The sequence below is a fragment of the Sphaerodactylus townsendi genome, linkage group LG08, assembly GCF_021028975.2.
Source record: "Sphaerodactylus townsendi isolate TG3544 linkage group LG08, MPM_Stown_v2.3, whole genome shotgun sequence".
In the NCBI taxonomy this organism is placed as follows: domain Eukaryota; kingdom Metazoa; phylum Chordata; class Lepidosauria; order Squamata; family Sphaerodactylidae; genus Sphaerodactylus; species Sphaerodactylus townsendi.
Genome location: NC_059432.1, coordinates 107,984,572 through 107,999,732, shown reverse-complemented (window position 1 = coordinate 107,999,732; position 15,161 = coordinate 107,984,572). Strand labels below are relative to the sequence as shown.

The window sequence follows — 15,161 nt, the reverse complement described above, 5'->3', positions numbered from 1 at the left end:
CTGTGAGGTAGGTGGGGCTGAGAGAGCTCCAAGAAGCTGTGACTAGCCCAAGGTCACCCAGCTGGCGTGTGTGGGAGTGCACAGGCTAATCTGAATTCCCCAGATAAGCCTCCCCAGCTCCGCCGGCAGAGCGGGGAATCAAACCCGGTTCCTCCAGATCAGAGTGCACCTGCTCTTAGCCACTGCTCTTAGCCACTGCGCCACTACGCCATTCACTATTTCTACGGCCTTCCTCACTGAGACACAAGGGTTAATCAGTGAAAGCCGGTGTGATAGACAGGAGCAGATATCTAACAAAAGAAACAAACCCATGCTCGGATTACAGAAATCTGAAACAAACCCAGAATATTAGAGAAGATACAGAGTGCAGGTGCGCTGCCGACAAAGCGGTATTACATCAATAAATCTGAGGCAGAACAAATGGAATTGCCTCAACAGAAAACGAAGCACTGACATCAGACTAAGACAGTGAATGTCTGCAGTGGTGGGATCCAAAAATTTTAGTAACAGGTTCCCATGGTGGTGGGATTCAAACTGTGTCGTAGCGCCAATGGGTCTGGGCAGGACACGACGGGGATGTGGCCGGGCATTCTGGGGGTGGGGCATTCCTGGGCAGGGCTGTGGCAAGGACGTAGCCGCTGCGCCGGTCCTTGGGCGGGAAACGAATGCACGAGGGCTTAGGCTGCCACGCGACGCTGTGCGCACTCCTGCTAGACTGCTTCTAAGTTCTGGCGCGCTACTGCGGAGAGGAGGGGCGTAACTAAGGCAAAAATCACATGGCAAAATCACCAATTACCCTGTTTCCCCGAATATAAGACATCCCCTAAAAATAAGACATAGTAGAGGTTTTGCTGAAGTGCAAAATATAAGGCATCCCCCCGAAAATAATACATAGCAAAGTTTTTGTTTGGAAGCATGTCTGACGAACAGAACACAGAAAAATAAGACATCCCCTGAAAATAAGACATAGCGCATCTTTGGGGGCAAAAATTAATATAAGACACTGTCTTATATTCGGGGAAACACGGTAGTAACCCCCCCTTGGCACACACAAATAATTAGTAACCTACTCTCGGGAACCTGAGAGAACCTGCTGGATCTCACCTCTGAATGTCTGTCCTGTTAAAAAAAGGGTTTCGATCTGTGCAAATAGCTAGTAGGCATTGGAAGGGTTAATTCCCTACGACGACAGAGACCCTCGAGTGACGGGCTGCTCCGGGCCAGGAGACAGGGTGGGTGGGAGACTCACTTACCTCTGCTGTATTGGATGCCCATGGCAATGACTGAACCCAGCAGCAGCAGGAACACAAAGAGGGAGACGGCATACAGCGCCAGCTTTATGTGGGTTCGGGAAATCATGTGACTCAGTAAGGGGGCACTGCCCTTCCTAAAGCCCACCTTAAGAAGAGAGAAAAAAACAGAAGAGACGAGATAAAATGATGGATTTCATTCCGGGGTGCTCTAACCTGGACGGAACAGGATAGCCTGATCTCACCAGATCTCGGGAGCTGAGTAGGGTTGGCTCCAGTTAGTACCTTAATGATAGAAGAAGAAGAAGAAGGAGGAGGAGGAGGAGGAGGAGGAGGAGGAGGAGGAGGAGGAGGAGGAGGAGGAGGATTAGAATCCACCTGCTCTGAACCACCAAACCACGCTGGAAAAGGGGGAGGCTGGAATGGTACCTTAGTTGCCTCGAGCATTTGTCTGAAGAAGAAGGAGAAGAGTTTGGATTTATATCCCCCCTTTCTCTCCTGCAGGAGACTCAAAGGGGCTGACAATCTCCTTGCCCTTCCCCCCTCACAACAAACACCCTGTGAGTTGGGTGGGGCTGAGAGAGCTCCGAGAAGCTGTGACTAGCCCAAGGTCACCCAGCTGGCGTGTGTGGGAGTGCACAGGCTAATCTGAATTCCCCAGATAAGCCTCCACAGCTCAGACGGCAGAGCTGGAAATCAAACCCGGTTCCTCCAGATTAGATACACAAGCTCCTAACCTCCTATGCCACTGCTGCTCCATGGACTTGGGGTTGACAAGCTGTTAAAAAGGGGAAAGTTAATTGTTCAACTTGAATAAGATCCTGGTTTTGAAGCATGACTTTTCTATGTTGATTTTTGATTTGTTAAGTGAAGAGTAAAAAAAAATTAATGTTTTTAAAAACCGTTTGCAAGATTGGTTGTTGTGGGCTTTCCGGGATGTATGGCCATCTGGTAGATCTTGTTCAGTGGTGGGATTCAAATTATTTAACAACTGGTTCTGATGGTGGGATTCAAACAATTTAACCACTGGTTCTTTACAAGCACCGTTTTAACAACCGGTTCTGCTGAAGTGGTGTGAACCTGCTGAATCCCACCACTGATCTTGTTCCTAATGTTTCGCCTGCATCTGTGGTGGGCATCTTCAGAGGTGTATCACAGAGAGAAGTCTGGGACAGCACTTCTGAGGATGCCAGCCACAGATGCAGGCAAAACGTTAAGAACAAGATCTACCAGACCACTGGCATACATCCCAGAAAGTCCACAATGACCAGTTGAGTCTGGCCTTGAAAACCTTCGACAATACATTGTTTGGGGAGTTGTGTGGTTTCCGGGCTGTATGGCCGTGTTCTAGTAGCATTTTCTCCTGACGTTTCGCCTGCATCTGTGGATCTGATGGTAGTAAAGCAAGTGGTGTATATATATCTGTGGAATGTCCAGGGTGGGAGAAAGAACCATTTGCCAGTTATCTAGTGCAGGGGTGTAATGCCCATTGGGCAAGGTGGGCATCTCCCCAGGGCACCACCTTGTGGGGGGGATTCAAAATGCAGGGTTTGTTTTTGGGTATTTTTAGTGGTTTTCCATTTTTGGCCTGCAGGGGACACAGTTTTTAGGCTAGCAACACCAAAATTTCAGTGTATCATCAGGAGACTGTTCTTATGCTACCCCCCAAGTTTGGTGAGGTTTGGTTCAGGGAGTCCAAAGTTATGGACTTTCAAAGGGGGTGCCCCATCGCCCATTGTTTCCCATGGGAGCTAATAGGAGATGGGGGCTACAGTTTTGAGGGTCCATAACTTTGGCCCCCCTGAACCAAACTGAACCAAACCTGGGGGGTATCATTAGGGCAGTCTCCTGATGAGACCATGAAAGTTTTGAGACTGTGCCTTCAGAAATGTGCCCCCCCAGCCTGCACCCCCCATTGACATCAATGCAGAAAACTCAATGCAGAACAAAGATTCTTGGGCAAATGTCTGGGATGTTCCTGCAGGGGGTGCATTTTTGGATGTATCAGCACCAAAATTTCAGGTTATCCGCTGGAGACTGTCATGATGGCACCCCCCAAGTTCCTGTCAATGGGGGGGGGGGCATCCAACTCAGGTTTTGCCCAGGGCTAGTTTGCCTCGTTACGCCCCTGATCTAGTGTAAAGGGTGCAATTAGCAAGCTTGATTTGCATGGGTGGGATCCACCCACTTAGCATGTGAGTAACCACGAAAGCCTTCGACAATACATCAATCCATTGTTTGCAAGATTCATTCAAAATTCTGCCCCACATAACCCACAAGCTGAGGTTACGGTAACCCTTGGCACAGAGGGAACTCGGAGTCCTTATGGGGAATGTACCTTGCCTCTTTTGGTGACTTTTCTTGGTGTCTTTTGTGAACGAACGCTGTGCAAATGCCATTTTTTTAAAAAATCTAAACCCTGCAGAAAGGGAATGGGGAAAATAATGAGGGTTTTTTTTAAAAAATCCAGAAGCTTATTGCATGATGCAGGTTGAGGTCAAAGGTGGACAGAAGGCTGCAGAATTAAAGTAAGGACAAAAGCTTGCGAGATTCCAGCCTGCGGCCTTGGGAGGGTCGCCACCAGCTACAGCAGCCGGGACTGGACCAAGAGAGTCTAGGCTGTCCGTCACACTAATCCCGATTCCTGTGTGGTGTTCGCTCATCCATCTCGTCTCCCCTGGCAACGTGCTCCCTCCCCCTTGCCGCTCTGCACATTTATCAGCCGGCAGCATCTGCTGGGTTATCAGCCGGCAGCATCTGCTGCGGAGACTGTCCACAATAGCTCCGCTTGCCCTTGAGGGGAAATAATGCACCGTGCTACGGTGACTTCCCAGCAGCCTCCAGTAGCGGCCACTGTGTAGGGAAGTCAACAGAGCACATGCTCCTTCCTATATTTTTGGTATAGAGCAGTGTACTAGCCATAGGCTAATTAATGTATCATAGTGTATATAAGTAAGCTAACTCAGTTAAGCATGTTCCTTGCTGGGGACAGGACCTGCTCAAGGCTCTTGGTCCGCTTAAACTGTATATATTGTATCAATGCCAATACATTCTTTCTTTGCTTGAACTCCCTGGCTCCAGTAGTTATTGCCGCGACTCTGTATATGCTCAGTTGCGCTCACGCTTGCCGTGTCCTCGTGTCAATGGCTTAACCTTTTCGAGACCGAAAGTGCCCAAGTTGCAACCCAAAACTCACTTATTTATCGCAAAGGGCCAACGTGGCAATTTAACCTGAACAACCGCCTCGGGCAGGGGCCAGACTGCTGTAGCCTCCAGCAAGTCCCACCTGCCAGCCCTCTAGCATCTCTGCCGCTTCTGCCGGGCAGCAGCCACCTGAAGCACAGGCACCAGGCCCGCCAGCCTCCCTGCTCACTGAGGTGCACGCACATCAAGTCAAGCATCCCAGGCCAGCCTAGATGTGGGGACCCCACATGACAAACTCTGTGCACGTGTGCCCACAGAGGGCTCTGAGTGCCACCTCTGGCACCTGAGCCATAGGTTCGGCATCACTGGTGTAGAGTTTTAGCGCCCAGCTAGGATTGGAAATCAAAATACTGGCCCGGTCTTTGTAAACAACAGATAGGTGAGTCACTCCTGGACTGTGCCACTTCATATTGCAGATGGGGGCCTGCCCAGGCTTCGTTGGGAACCCCACCACAACCCTAAAGCTAGCACATCCGGGTGAAAACGAGGCTGGTACCTTGTCCCTGAAGTTCAAATGTTCTATACGTAGCCTCAACCAGGGCCAGGATATTTTCCTGCCCTGGAATGCTCCAGCTAATGAGAATTGTTCTACCAGGAGCAGCAGTGGTGTAGGAGGTTAAGAGCTCGTGTATCTAATCTGGAGGAACCGGGTTTGATTCCCCGCTCTGCCACCTGAGCTGTGGAGGTTTATCTGGGGAGTTTAGATTAGCCTGTACACTCCCCACACACGCCAGCTGGGTGACCTTGGGCTAGTCACAGCTTCCTGGAGCTCTCTCAGCCCCACCTACCTCACAGGGTGTTTGTTGTGAGGGGGGAAGGGCAAGGAGATTGTCACCCCCTTTGAGTCTCCTGCAGGAGAGAAAGGGGGGATATAAATCCAAACTCTTCTTCTTCTTCTTCAGACAAATGCTCGAGGCAACTAAGGTACCATTCCAGCCTCCCCCTTTTCCAGCGTGGTTTGGTGGTTCAGAGCAGGTGGATTCTAATCTGGAGAACCAGGATTGATTCCCCACTCCTCCACCTGAGTGGCAGAGGCTTATCTGGTGAACCAGATGTGTTTCTGCACTGCTACATTCCTGCTGGGTGACCTCGAGCCAGTCACAGTTCTTCGGAACTCTCTCAGCCCCACCTGCCTCACTTTAAGGTGTCTGTTGTGGGGTGAGACTCTGGCTCAGCATCAGCCGGACCCATGACACTGAGAAGCTCCTAGATCAGGGGTAGGGAACCTGCGGCCCGAGAGCTGCATGCGGCTCTTCTGCCCTTGCACTGCGGCTCCACGAAGCCGGCTGCCCCATCTCTGCCCGCCTCTGCAGGCAGCAGAGCTGGCGCACTAACCGCCTGGGCGGCCGCTGGCTTCCCCTCTCGCCTGCCCCGCTGGAGAGCCGGGCGGGCGCTTCCGCAGCCGGTGAGGCCGAGCCGGGTCTTCATCCTTGCCCGGCCCTGCAGGCAGAAGGGCGGACGCGATCCATGCGCCTCAAAATGAGCCGGAGCAAAAGGTAAAACCCAATATATACAGTGTTATCTTTATTTTAAAATGTCAAAAAAATTGTTTATGCTCCAGGTGTTTTCTTTTCCCATGGAAAACGGGTCCAAATGGCTCTTTGAGTGTTAAAGGTTCCCTACCCCTGTCCTAGATCCATGGTGGCAAACCTTTGGCACTCCAGATGTTATGGACTACAATTCCCATCAGCCTCTGACAGCAGGGGGAATTGGCCATGGTGGCAAGGGCTGATGGGAATTGTAGTCCATAACATCTGGAGTGCCAAAGGTTCGCCACCACTGTCCTAGATGTGGTCTGACAGAAACAGCTGACCACAGGTATATCACCTTGGGAAACAGAGGTTCTCTCTGGTAGCCTTTCCACAGACTTATCGCCGAGCATTCGTCCAATCCTTAACTTTTCAGCCACAGCCACAACTTTTCAACCCAAATGACCCTCGATTCCTTGAAACACCCTGACATTTCAAGACGGCTCACCGGGCAGACGTTTCCCTACGAATTGCTTCGCCTGCACGGCTTGCCTGTACGTTCACACGTCTTCCGTCTCACCTCCCCCAGGCATCTTTTCAAAAGTTTGACTTCTGTCAGATGCCTGAGATGAAGACAGGTCCTCCGGGGCGGCGTCCCATTTGGGTTTTCTGTTTTGAGCCATTTCAGAGAAGCTGGCTGCATCATCCTAAAACGAGATGACGTCTGGGATGATGCCTCGGTGCCGAAGACTAGTCAATTGGTCCCCGGGAACAAATCTCGTGGCTTCCCCTGAGGATTAAGCCCATAATGATCATCAATCATGGGTGCCGTGGGGGCCTTTGGAGGGCGGCGCGGGAGACGGAGAGCATTTCCCCTGTTCTTTTATGCAAGCTCTTTAGAACTAGCTTCCCATTCTGCTGGAATTAGCCTGCCTCTCTCTCTCTCTCTCTCTCTCTCTCTCTCTCTCTCTCTCTCTCCTCCTCTCCATTCAGCCTGGCAACGTAATTCTCCAAGCACCAGAGCCGGCGCCTTTATTATTAATTTAATCTCATAATCCAGTTGTCAGGCAGAAACCCAGGAAGATTCCCCTCTGGGAACCTGCACGGATTCTCAAAGAATCGCGTCCAGGAACGATGTGCAAACCGGCTGTGCTGTGCACCGTCCCTGGGAGGCCCGATCCTTCCTACCTCCACGCCATCCGGAGAGGTGCTCCCGTCTGTGGCAGGGTCCGGCGCTTCTTCGTCTTGGAATATCGCCCGTTTATACTCCGCCATCTGAGAGGGGGGGGGGGAAGGAGGCAGAGAAAAGACTAGTCAAGGGCCTCAGCCTCGGTCTTTAAGTCCCATCTCCTGCATCCCTATTAGGCTACTTCAGTGGAACAGCCAAGAGTCTTTCCCCCCTAACGGCACCCTGGGAACTGTAGTTTTTGTAAAGGCACATGGCACGCAGTGGTTTCGGTCTCCTTTGCTTTTCAGTTCAGAGCTTAGGGTCTGGACACTGAGAATTGTTGTCTTTTCTCGCCTGGCACGTGAGCCGTCTCCTTTTCAGGCTGTTACTGAATTGCCCGTGATGAAAAGCCGGTACTGTTGAAAACACAAATGCCCTTCAGTACTGTCGGCTAAACTACATCTACTTTGGCATCCAGTTACGGCCCATGAAAAGAGTAGGGTCCCTCTGAAGAAACAGCGAAAGGAAGGAACTCCTCCGATCTAAGAAATCGTCTGAGCAGTTGCAACTGAGGGAGAAGAACTGAGATAATGGAAGAAGAGGGCCGTCAGTGCTAGACAACAAGGTTGGAGGTGTTTTCACTAGGGCAGGGTCTGCAATCCTGTTTTTCTAATAATTTTAGCAGCTCTAGATGTTCATGGACTACAATTCCCATCAGCCCCTGCCAGCATGGCCCATTGGGAATTGTAGTCCATGAACATCTGGAGAGCCGCAGGTTGCAGACCCCTGCTCTAGGGTTACCAACCTCCACGTGGGACCTGCCGATTTCTTGGAATTATGACTGCAGATCTCTTGGAATTATGACTGCAGATCTCTTGGAATTATAACTGCAGATCTCTTGGAATTATGACTGCAGATCTCTTGGAATTATGACTGCAGATCTCTTGGAATTATAACTGGCTGCCACAATACACAGATCAGTTCCGCTCGAGAAAAAGGCTGTTTTGGAAGGTAGATTCTCTCCCTTCCCCAAATCCCGCCCTGCTCAGGCTCCGGCCTCCAAATCTAGAAGGTTTCTATATGTTTTTGCTTATGGAACCATTTTCCCAAAAGACCTCATTTACTTGAAAGGAAGACAACATGGAATATAATGCAAACCCACCCACCCCTTCAAAAAAGTGATATACAAAAAACGTTTACCGTGGGACCAGAGTGGCCAGTCGTCAGAAGATCTCTCCTGGGAGATCTCCTAGGGTTACGGCTGCTCTCCAGGCCAAGAGATCAGTTCACCTGGAGAAAACTACTCTACGGCATTTCACCCCATTGAAGCCCCTCCCTTCCCCAAGCCCCGCCCTCCTCAGGCTCCACCCTCAAATCTCCAGGTGTTTCTCGTCCTGGAGTTAGCACCCCCATGTGGGACACAACTGGAACTTCTACATGAATGTAAGATCACCCCTGCTTGTCTTGGACTGCATATATGGGGGGGGGGGGAGACTAGTCTTGAGTGAATTCAGTATAGGTTTAAGACAGAGGCGTAGCTCCAAGGGGACGAGGGGGGTGACGCACCGGGCATGTGCCCCTGTGGGAGTGTGGCGAGGACGTTCCGGGGCGTGGCGGGGCATTCTGGGGGAGTGGTGGGGGTGTTCCGGGGCGTGGCGGGGGCAGGACGGGGCGGGGGCATAGGACACACCAGTGCACCAGGTGCTTTCCCCCCTCGCTACGCCTCTGGTTTAAGATTATCCATTCCATTTAATTATGTTATTTGTTACTATGATTTTATCATAACAGACTGAGATGTGGGTAAACAACCGCCTCCTCTGCAACAAGATAAGGAGGATAAAGGAGGATACTCTGTTAATAAATTAGCTCACAAAACATGCTCTCTGCTTGAAATGTCAAAGGTCATTCCATCCCATTTTCAGATGACGCTTTCTTTCCCAACCGCGGCGATGCCCCCCCCCCTTGTTAAAGCAGCCTATAGCTAGATGATTTAAAAAGCTACCTCCCCGCCGCCCCAGGGCATCTGAATCCTGAATGACAGAAACATGGATTCTACATTCCAAATAAATCCCCTAAACCAGCCTTCTCCCAACCTGCAGTTTCGTGCATAGTTGCTGGTTTTTGGGTAGGACTACCCCACATTTGAAATAATACAGGCCCTCTTTCAGGGCAGGAGGAGGAGGAGGAGGAGGAGGAGGAGGAGGAGGAGGAGGAGGAGGAGGAGTTGTTTGCATTTATATCCCCCCTTTCTCTCCGGCAGGAGACTCAAAGGGGCTGACAATCTCCTTGCCCTTCCCCCCTCACAACAAACACCCTGTGAGGTGTTCAGGCGGCAGAGCTGGGAATCAAACCCAGTTCCTCCAGATTAGATACACGAGCTCTTAACCTCCTACGCCACTGCTGCTCTTCTTTACTTCTTTACATCTCACCTCTTCTGCTGATTGTGCTGCCAGGTGAGGCCCACAGCCACAGGGGTGCAGCAAGCTTCCTTTAATTCACCCCACCGTTCACCTGGGCCCAGAAGAATCATTTGTACGGCACCCCTGCCCAGGGCTTATTTTGGAGGGTAGGTCTTATTTTCGGGGAAACAGAGTTACAAGGCGTCACAAGGGCAACGTTGTAGCAAAAAGAAAGCGGACAGATGTCTTAAACAAACAGCTGAAATAAACACAGTCAGTGCTTCGGAACACTCAGAAAAAATAATATGGGGTAAGCTGAGACAAAGAAGACTTCCTTTTGACCACCCCTCCATAACCCGACAAGCACTGAGCATGCATAAGAACATAAGAACAAGCCAGCTGGATCAGACCAGAGTCCATCTAGTCCAGCTCTCTGCTCCTCGCAGTGGCCCACCAGGTGCCTTTGGGAGCTCACATGCAGGATGTGAAAGCAATGGCCTTCTTCTGCGGCTGCTGCTGCTCCTGAGCACCTGGTCTGCTAAGGCATTTGCAATCTCAGATCAAGGAGGATCAAGATTGGTAGCCATAGATCGACTTCTCCTCCATAAATCTGTCCAAGCCCCTTTTAAAGCTATCCAGGTTAGTGGCCTTTCACCACCTCCTGTGGCAGCATATTCCAAACACCAATCACACGTTGTGTGAAGAAGTGTTTCCTTTTATTAGTCCTAATTCTTCCCCCCAGCATTTTCAATGTATGCCCCCTAGTTCTAGTATTGTGAGAATACAGGATACTGGACAATTGAATGTCAGGATCTGACTGGGCAGGTGAAATTGGGCAGCTTATATTATTTTTGAACGCGTGTTCCTGCATTGCAGGGGGTTGGACTTGATGGCCCTTGGGGTCTCTTCCAACAATATGCTTCTATGATTTATTATCCTCCTTCAACAAGAGACTAAGGTGAAAGGATATGAAGACACATCCCCCAACTCAAACATATGTCATTTTATTTACTTCGTCTGTGCCCTGCCTCCTTCCCCATGGGGAACCAAACACAGTTTACATCATTCTCCGCTTGTCTTCCATTTCATCCTCACAACAGCCCCTTGAAGTCGGTCTCCCAGAGCTTGGCTTAGGGCTTGGACTTAAAGCAGCTTAACTGGGCTTCTGAATGGGGAAACATTAAGTGGGAGGCAGCCCCCTCCTCAGTATGGCAACCCCAACTCAAATCCTCACCCCTCCCACCATGGGACAGCGTCTTTGGACCAAATTATCAGGCTGGGGTCACAGAAGTCCGCCGTGGGGGCCAGCAGCTGATCCTTCGTCTGATACTGCCCCCAGATTTCCCGTCCGTTCTCCATAAACATGAGGGCTGCAAAGCCAGAAACGGGAAAAACAGACACCCACTCAGTCTCAGGAGATCAGATTACAGACCTGCAAAGCCTCCAAGGGACAACTGAGCATCAGAGCCGTCCAGTATTTGTCATTACCCTCCGACTGAACTGCCAGAGGGGGAGTCCACCTTCTGGAGCAAGAAGGAGGAGGAGGAGGAGGAGGAGGAGTTTGGATTTATATCCCCCCTTTCTCTCCTGCAGGAGACTCAAAGGGGCTGACAATCTCCTTGCCCATCCCCTCGCCAAATAAGGTAAAACACCCCAGTGAGCAGTAGGGTGGGGCTAAGAGAGCTCGGGGAAGCAACTGTGACTAGCCCAAGGTCACCCAGCTGGCGTGTGTGGGAGTGCCCAGGTTAATCTGAATTCCCCAGATAAGCCTGCACAGCTCAGGTGGCAGAGCTGGGAATCAAACCCGGCTCCTCCAGATTAGATACACGAGCTCTTAACCTCCTACGCCACTGCTGCTTAAGACCCTTTCCCAACTGTCCCTCCTTGGCCCCCAACCCAAAAATTCCAGGAATTTCCCAACCCAGCATTGGCAACAGGGTGGCTTTCTCCAGCTTGGGAAATTCTTAGGAGATTTTGGAGGTGGAACCGACAGAAAGTGGGATTTGGGGAGGGGAGAGACCTCAGCAAGGTATGACACCATAGAGTTCGCCCTCCAAAGCAGCCGTTTGCTTCAGAACAACTGGTTATTATCCTGAGATGAGTTGCAACTCCGTGCCCTACTGGAGGCTGGTAATCCCAGTTGACCACCTTAGAATCAGAGAACTATAGAGTTGGAAGAGACCCCAAGGGCCATCAAGTCCAACCCCCTGCAATGCATAAGGAAGAGATTGAAAGAAATATCCCAGAGATTTTGAAGAAAGATCTCTCCTGGCCTTCATATCTGAGACCTTTCCGTGAAAGATCGCACATACACATGAAACTGCCTTCATCGAATCATAAAGTTGGAAGAGACCCCAAGGGTCATCAAGTCCAACCCCCTGCAATGCAGGAAGACACAATCAAAGCACTCCCAACATATGTTCATGCAGCCTCTGTTTAAAAACCTCTAAAGAAGGAGACTCCATCATACTCTGAGGTAGTGCATCCCACTGTTGAACAGCCATCCTGACAGACGGCCATCCAGCTTCTCTTTAAAAACCTCCAAAAAAGGAGACTTCACCACACTTCGAGGTGGTGCATTCCACTGTCAAACTGCCCTGACAGTCAGGAAGCTTTTCCTGATGTTTAGGTGGAATCTCTTTTCCTTCACCTTGAACCCACCTTGAAACCCTGGTCCTGGTCTCTGGAGCAGCAGAAAACAAGCTTGCTCACCAACATGACATCCCTTCAAATATCTAAACAGGGCTATCATGTCACCTCTTAACCTTCTCTTCACCAAACTAAACATACCCAGCTCCCTAAGTCATTCCTCGTAGGGCATGGATTCCAGATTTTTTTACCATTTTGGTTGCCTGTCAATATTCTTCTTGAATTGCGGTGCCAAGAACTGTACACAATATTCCAGGTGAGGTCTAACCAATGGAGAATAGAGAGGTACAATTACATCCCTCAATCTAGAGCAGTGATGGCGAACCTTTTCGAGACCGAGTGCCCAAATTGCAACCCAAAACCCACTTATTTATCGCAAAGTGCCAACATGGCAATTTAACCTGAATAAAATGCAGATACTAGGCAACACTGGGGTTTTAGTGTCGGAAAAGAATATATCGGTTGGCTCCGGTAGGAGCTACGTTACTCGAAGGGGAGTAAGCTTGGTGAAGCAACCATGCAACACTTCGAATGGGTGAATCACGACCCTAGGGGGGTTTATTCAGAAGCAAGACCCATTGCTAGCAACTGAGCTTACTCCCAGGTAAAGGATCATGCCCAGGCTAGCCTAGATATGTTTGTGGGGGGTGTGTGTGTGATTTTCTGCCTCCCCCACATGATGAACTCTGTGCACGTGTGCCCACAGAAAGGGTTCTGAGTGCCACCTCTGGCACCCGTGCCATAGGTTCACCATCACTGATCTAGAGGCTATACTCCTATTGATACAGCCCAGAATTACACTGGCTTTCTTGGCGGCCACATCACACTGCTGACTCATGTTCAGCTTGTGGTCTACGAAGACTCCTTATTTCTTACAGGATCAAAATCAGAGCTCTTTCTTTGTCTAGTGCCCAGCTGGGGTGAGATTATACCAACATGTGTTCATATGCATGAATTTCCTGATATTTTCGAGAACGGCTGAATCTAACCAGCCAGCAAACCAATGCTTCCAAACGATGGGTTGGGATAATGCAGTCTGGATAACCCATTTAACAACATTAAAGGTTGGCAATGGCATCCTTGAGTGGATAGATCATTATACATTCTGATACCTGGGTCTGAGGCTAGGAATTAGATATTCCATTGTGACCCTGCCAGAAGATAAACTAACCATTTCCCAGCACCATTTCTAACACGGGCCCCTTCCACACACACAGAATAATGCATTTTCAGTCCACTTTCAATGCATTTTGCAGCTGAATTTTACTGTGCAGAATGGCAACATCCAATTGCAAACAAAAGTGGATCGAAAGTGCATTATTCTGCGTGTGCGGAAGGGGCCCGTGGTTTTGCACAACAAAGGAAAGATCACTTTAGAGCCTCATATTTGACAAAACATTGCTCTTCCCAAACTAAGAATGGGTTTTACATCAGTCTGTTTCCAGATTACGCCTACAGATTATTCAGCCGGTCGCTGTCAACAAATACCTGCACAATTGTCACACTGTATTTGTGGCTCTGGGACAATGAAAGTCTAACAGATACGGAAAAATTGGGAAAACTATTCGGTACAGATCCGCTCATTAAGCCCTTGAAAAATAAGCCCTAGTTAGATTCCCCGGCGCAGCTGATCTGGTCACGTGGGGGGTGCAAAATCATGGAAAAAAAATAAGACATCCCCTGAAAATAAGCCCTAACACATCTTTTGGAGCAAAACTTAATATAAGACCCTGTCTTATTTTGGAGGGAACACGGTAAATTGAAAGTAAGCAAGGCTTAAACATGTAATGTCTGCAGTAAGATAATTGGATTGGTTTGATTTTAATGTTCTAGCATACGATACTGTAGTATATTTTTGGATTATGATGAAATCTATATTTAATGTCTTGTTTACTTTGTATCTAGTTTTATATGGTTGCCAGGGATTGTAACAGCCTCTGGCCACATGGAATAAAATATGATTGACTGACTTGCTGAGAACGGCGTCAGAGACGGGCCTACGTCTGATTTAGAGGAAAGCCACAAAGAAGACGGATAGGAACTGCTTCCCCTCATCTTATTTCACTGATAAATATACCCCCAAGATGATATTAGCTGTGCTGGCAAAAAATCCAAACTTCACATACACGCTACAGGGGTCAGTGCTATCAGTCACAGACCAGGAAAGGGATTTGGGCGTCTTAGTTGATAGTTCCATGGGAATGTCAACTCAATGCATGGCAGCTGTGAAAAAGGCAAACTCTATGCTGGGGATAATTAGGAAAGGAGTTGATAATAAAACTGCAAAAGGATTTCGTCATGCGTCTCTTATATAAAGCAGTAGGTGCGACCGCACTTGGAGTCCCATGTGGTTCAGTTCTGGGTCGCCACATCCTCTCAAAACCGGATATCAGGAAGAGATAGAAAAAAGTGCAGAGGAAGTGGGCAACGAGGATGATTGAGGGATCCACAAGGAGCACACTTCGCTATGGAGGAGAGGGCTGCAGCCTGCTTTGGGACTCTCTTAGTTTGGAGAGGAGGGCGTCTGAGGGGGGATATGACTGAAGTCTATAAAATTATGCATGGGTGTAGAAAATGTTGACAGAGAGAAATTTTTCCTTTTTACCACAATACTAGAACCAGGGGGCATTCATTGAAAATGCTAGGGAAGAATGAGGACTAATAAAAGGAAACACTTCTTCACCAACAACGTGTGATTAGTGTTTGGAATATACGCCACAGGAGGTGGTGCATGGCCCACTCACCTGGATAGCTTTTAAAAAAGGGCTTGGACAGATTATATGGAGAGAGAAGCTCTATCTATGGCTGCATACCAATCTGTGATCCTCCTTGATCTGAGATTGCACCAAATGCCTTAGTGCAGACCAGGGTGCTCCAGGAGCAGCAGCAGCCGCGAGAAGAGCGTCATTGGCTTTTCTACATCCCCCTGCTCGTGAGCTCCCAAAGGCACCTGGTGGGCCACTGCGAGTAGCAGAGTGCTGAACTAGATGGACTCTGGTCTGATCCAGCAGGCTAGTTCTTA

At 49.4% G+C, this 15,161-nt stretch overlaps 1 protein-coding gene across 2 annotated transcripts in view; it reads right to left on the bottom strand.

Moving 5' to 3' along the window:
- Positions 1 to 15,161, bottom strand: part of ECE2 (endothelin converting enzyme 2) — a 60,608-nt gene that overhangs the window by 32,701 nt on the left and 12,746 nt on the right. The window contains exons 2-3 of one of the 2 annotated variants that reach the window (XM_048505971.1): positions 7,112 to 7,198; positions 1,254 to 1,398 (exon numbers count right to left, since the gene is read on the bottom strand). In XM_048505971.1, coding sequence (XP_048361928.1) covers positions 1,254 to 1,398; positions 7,112 to 7,198 — 232 coding nt within the window. The remainder of the gene's footprint in view (positions 1 to 1,253; positions 1,399 to 7,111; positions 7,199 to 15,161) is intronic. The other variant, XM_048505972.1, reaches the window with a different exon arrangement.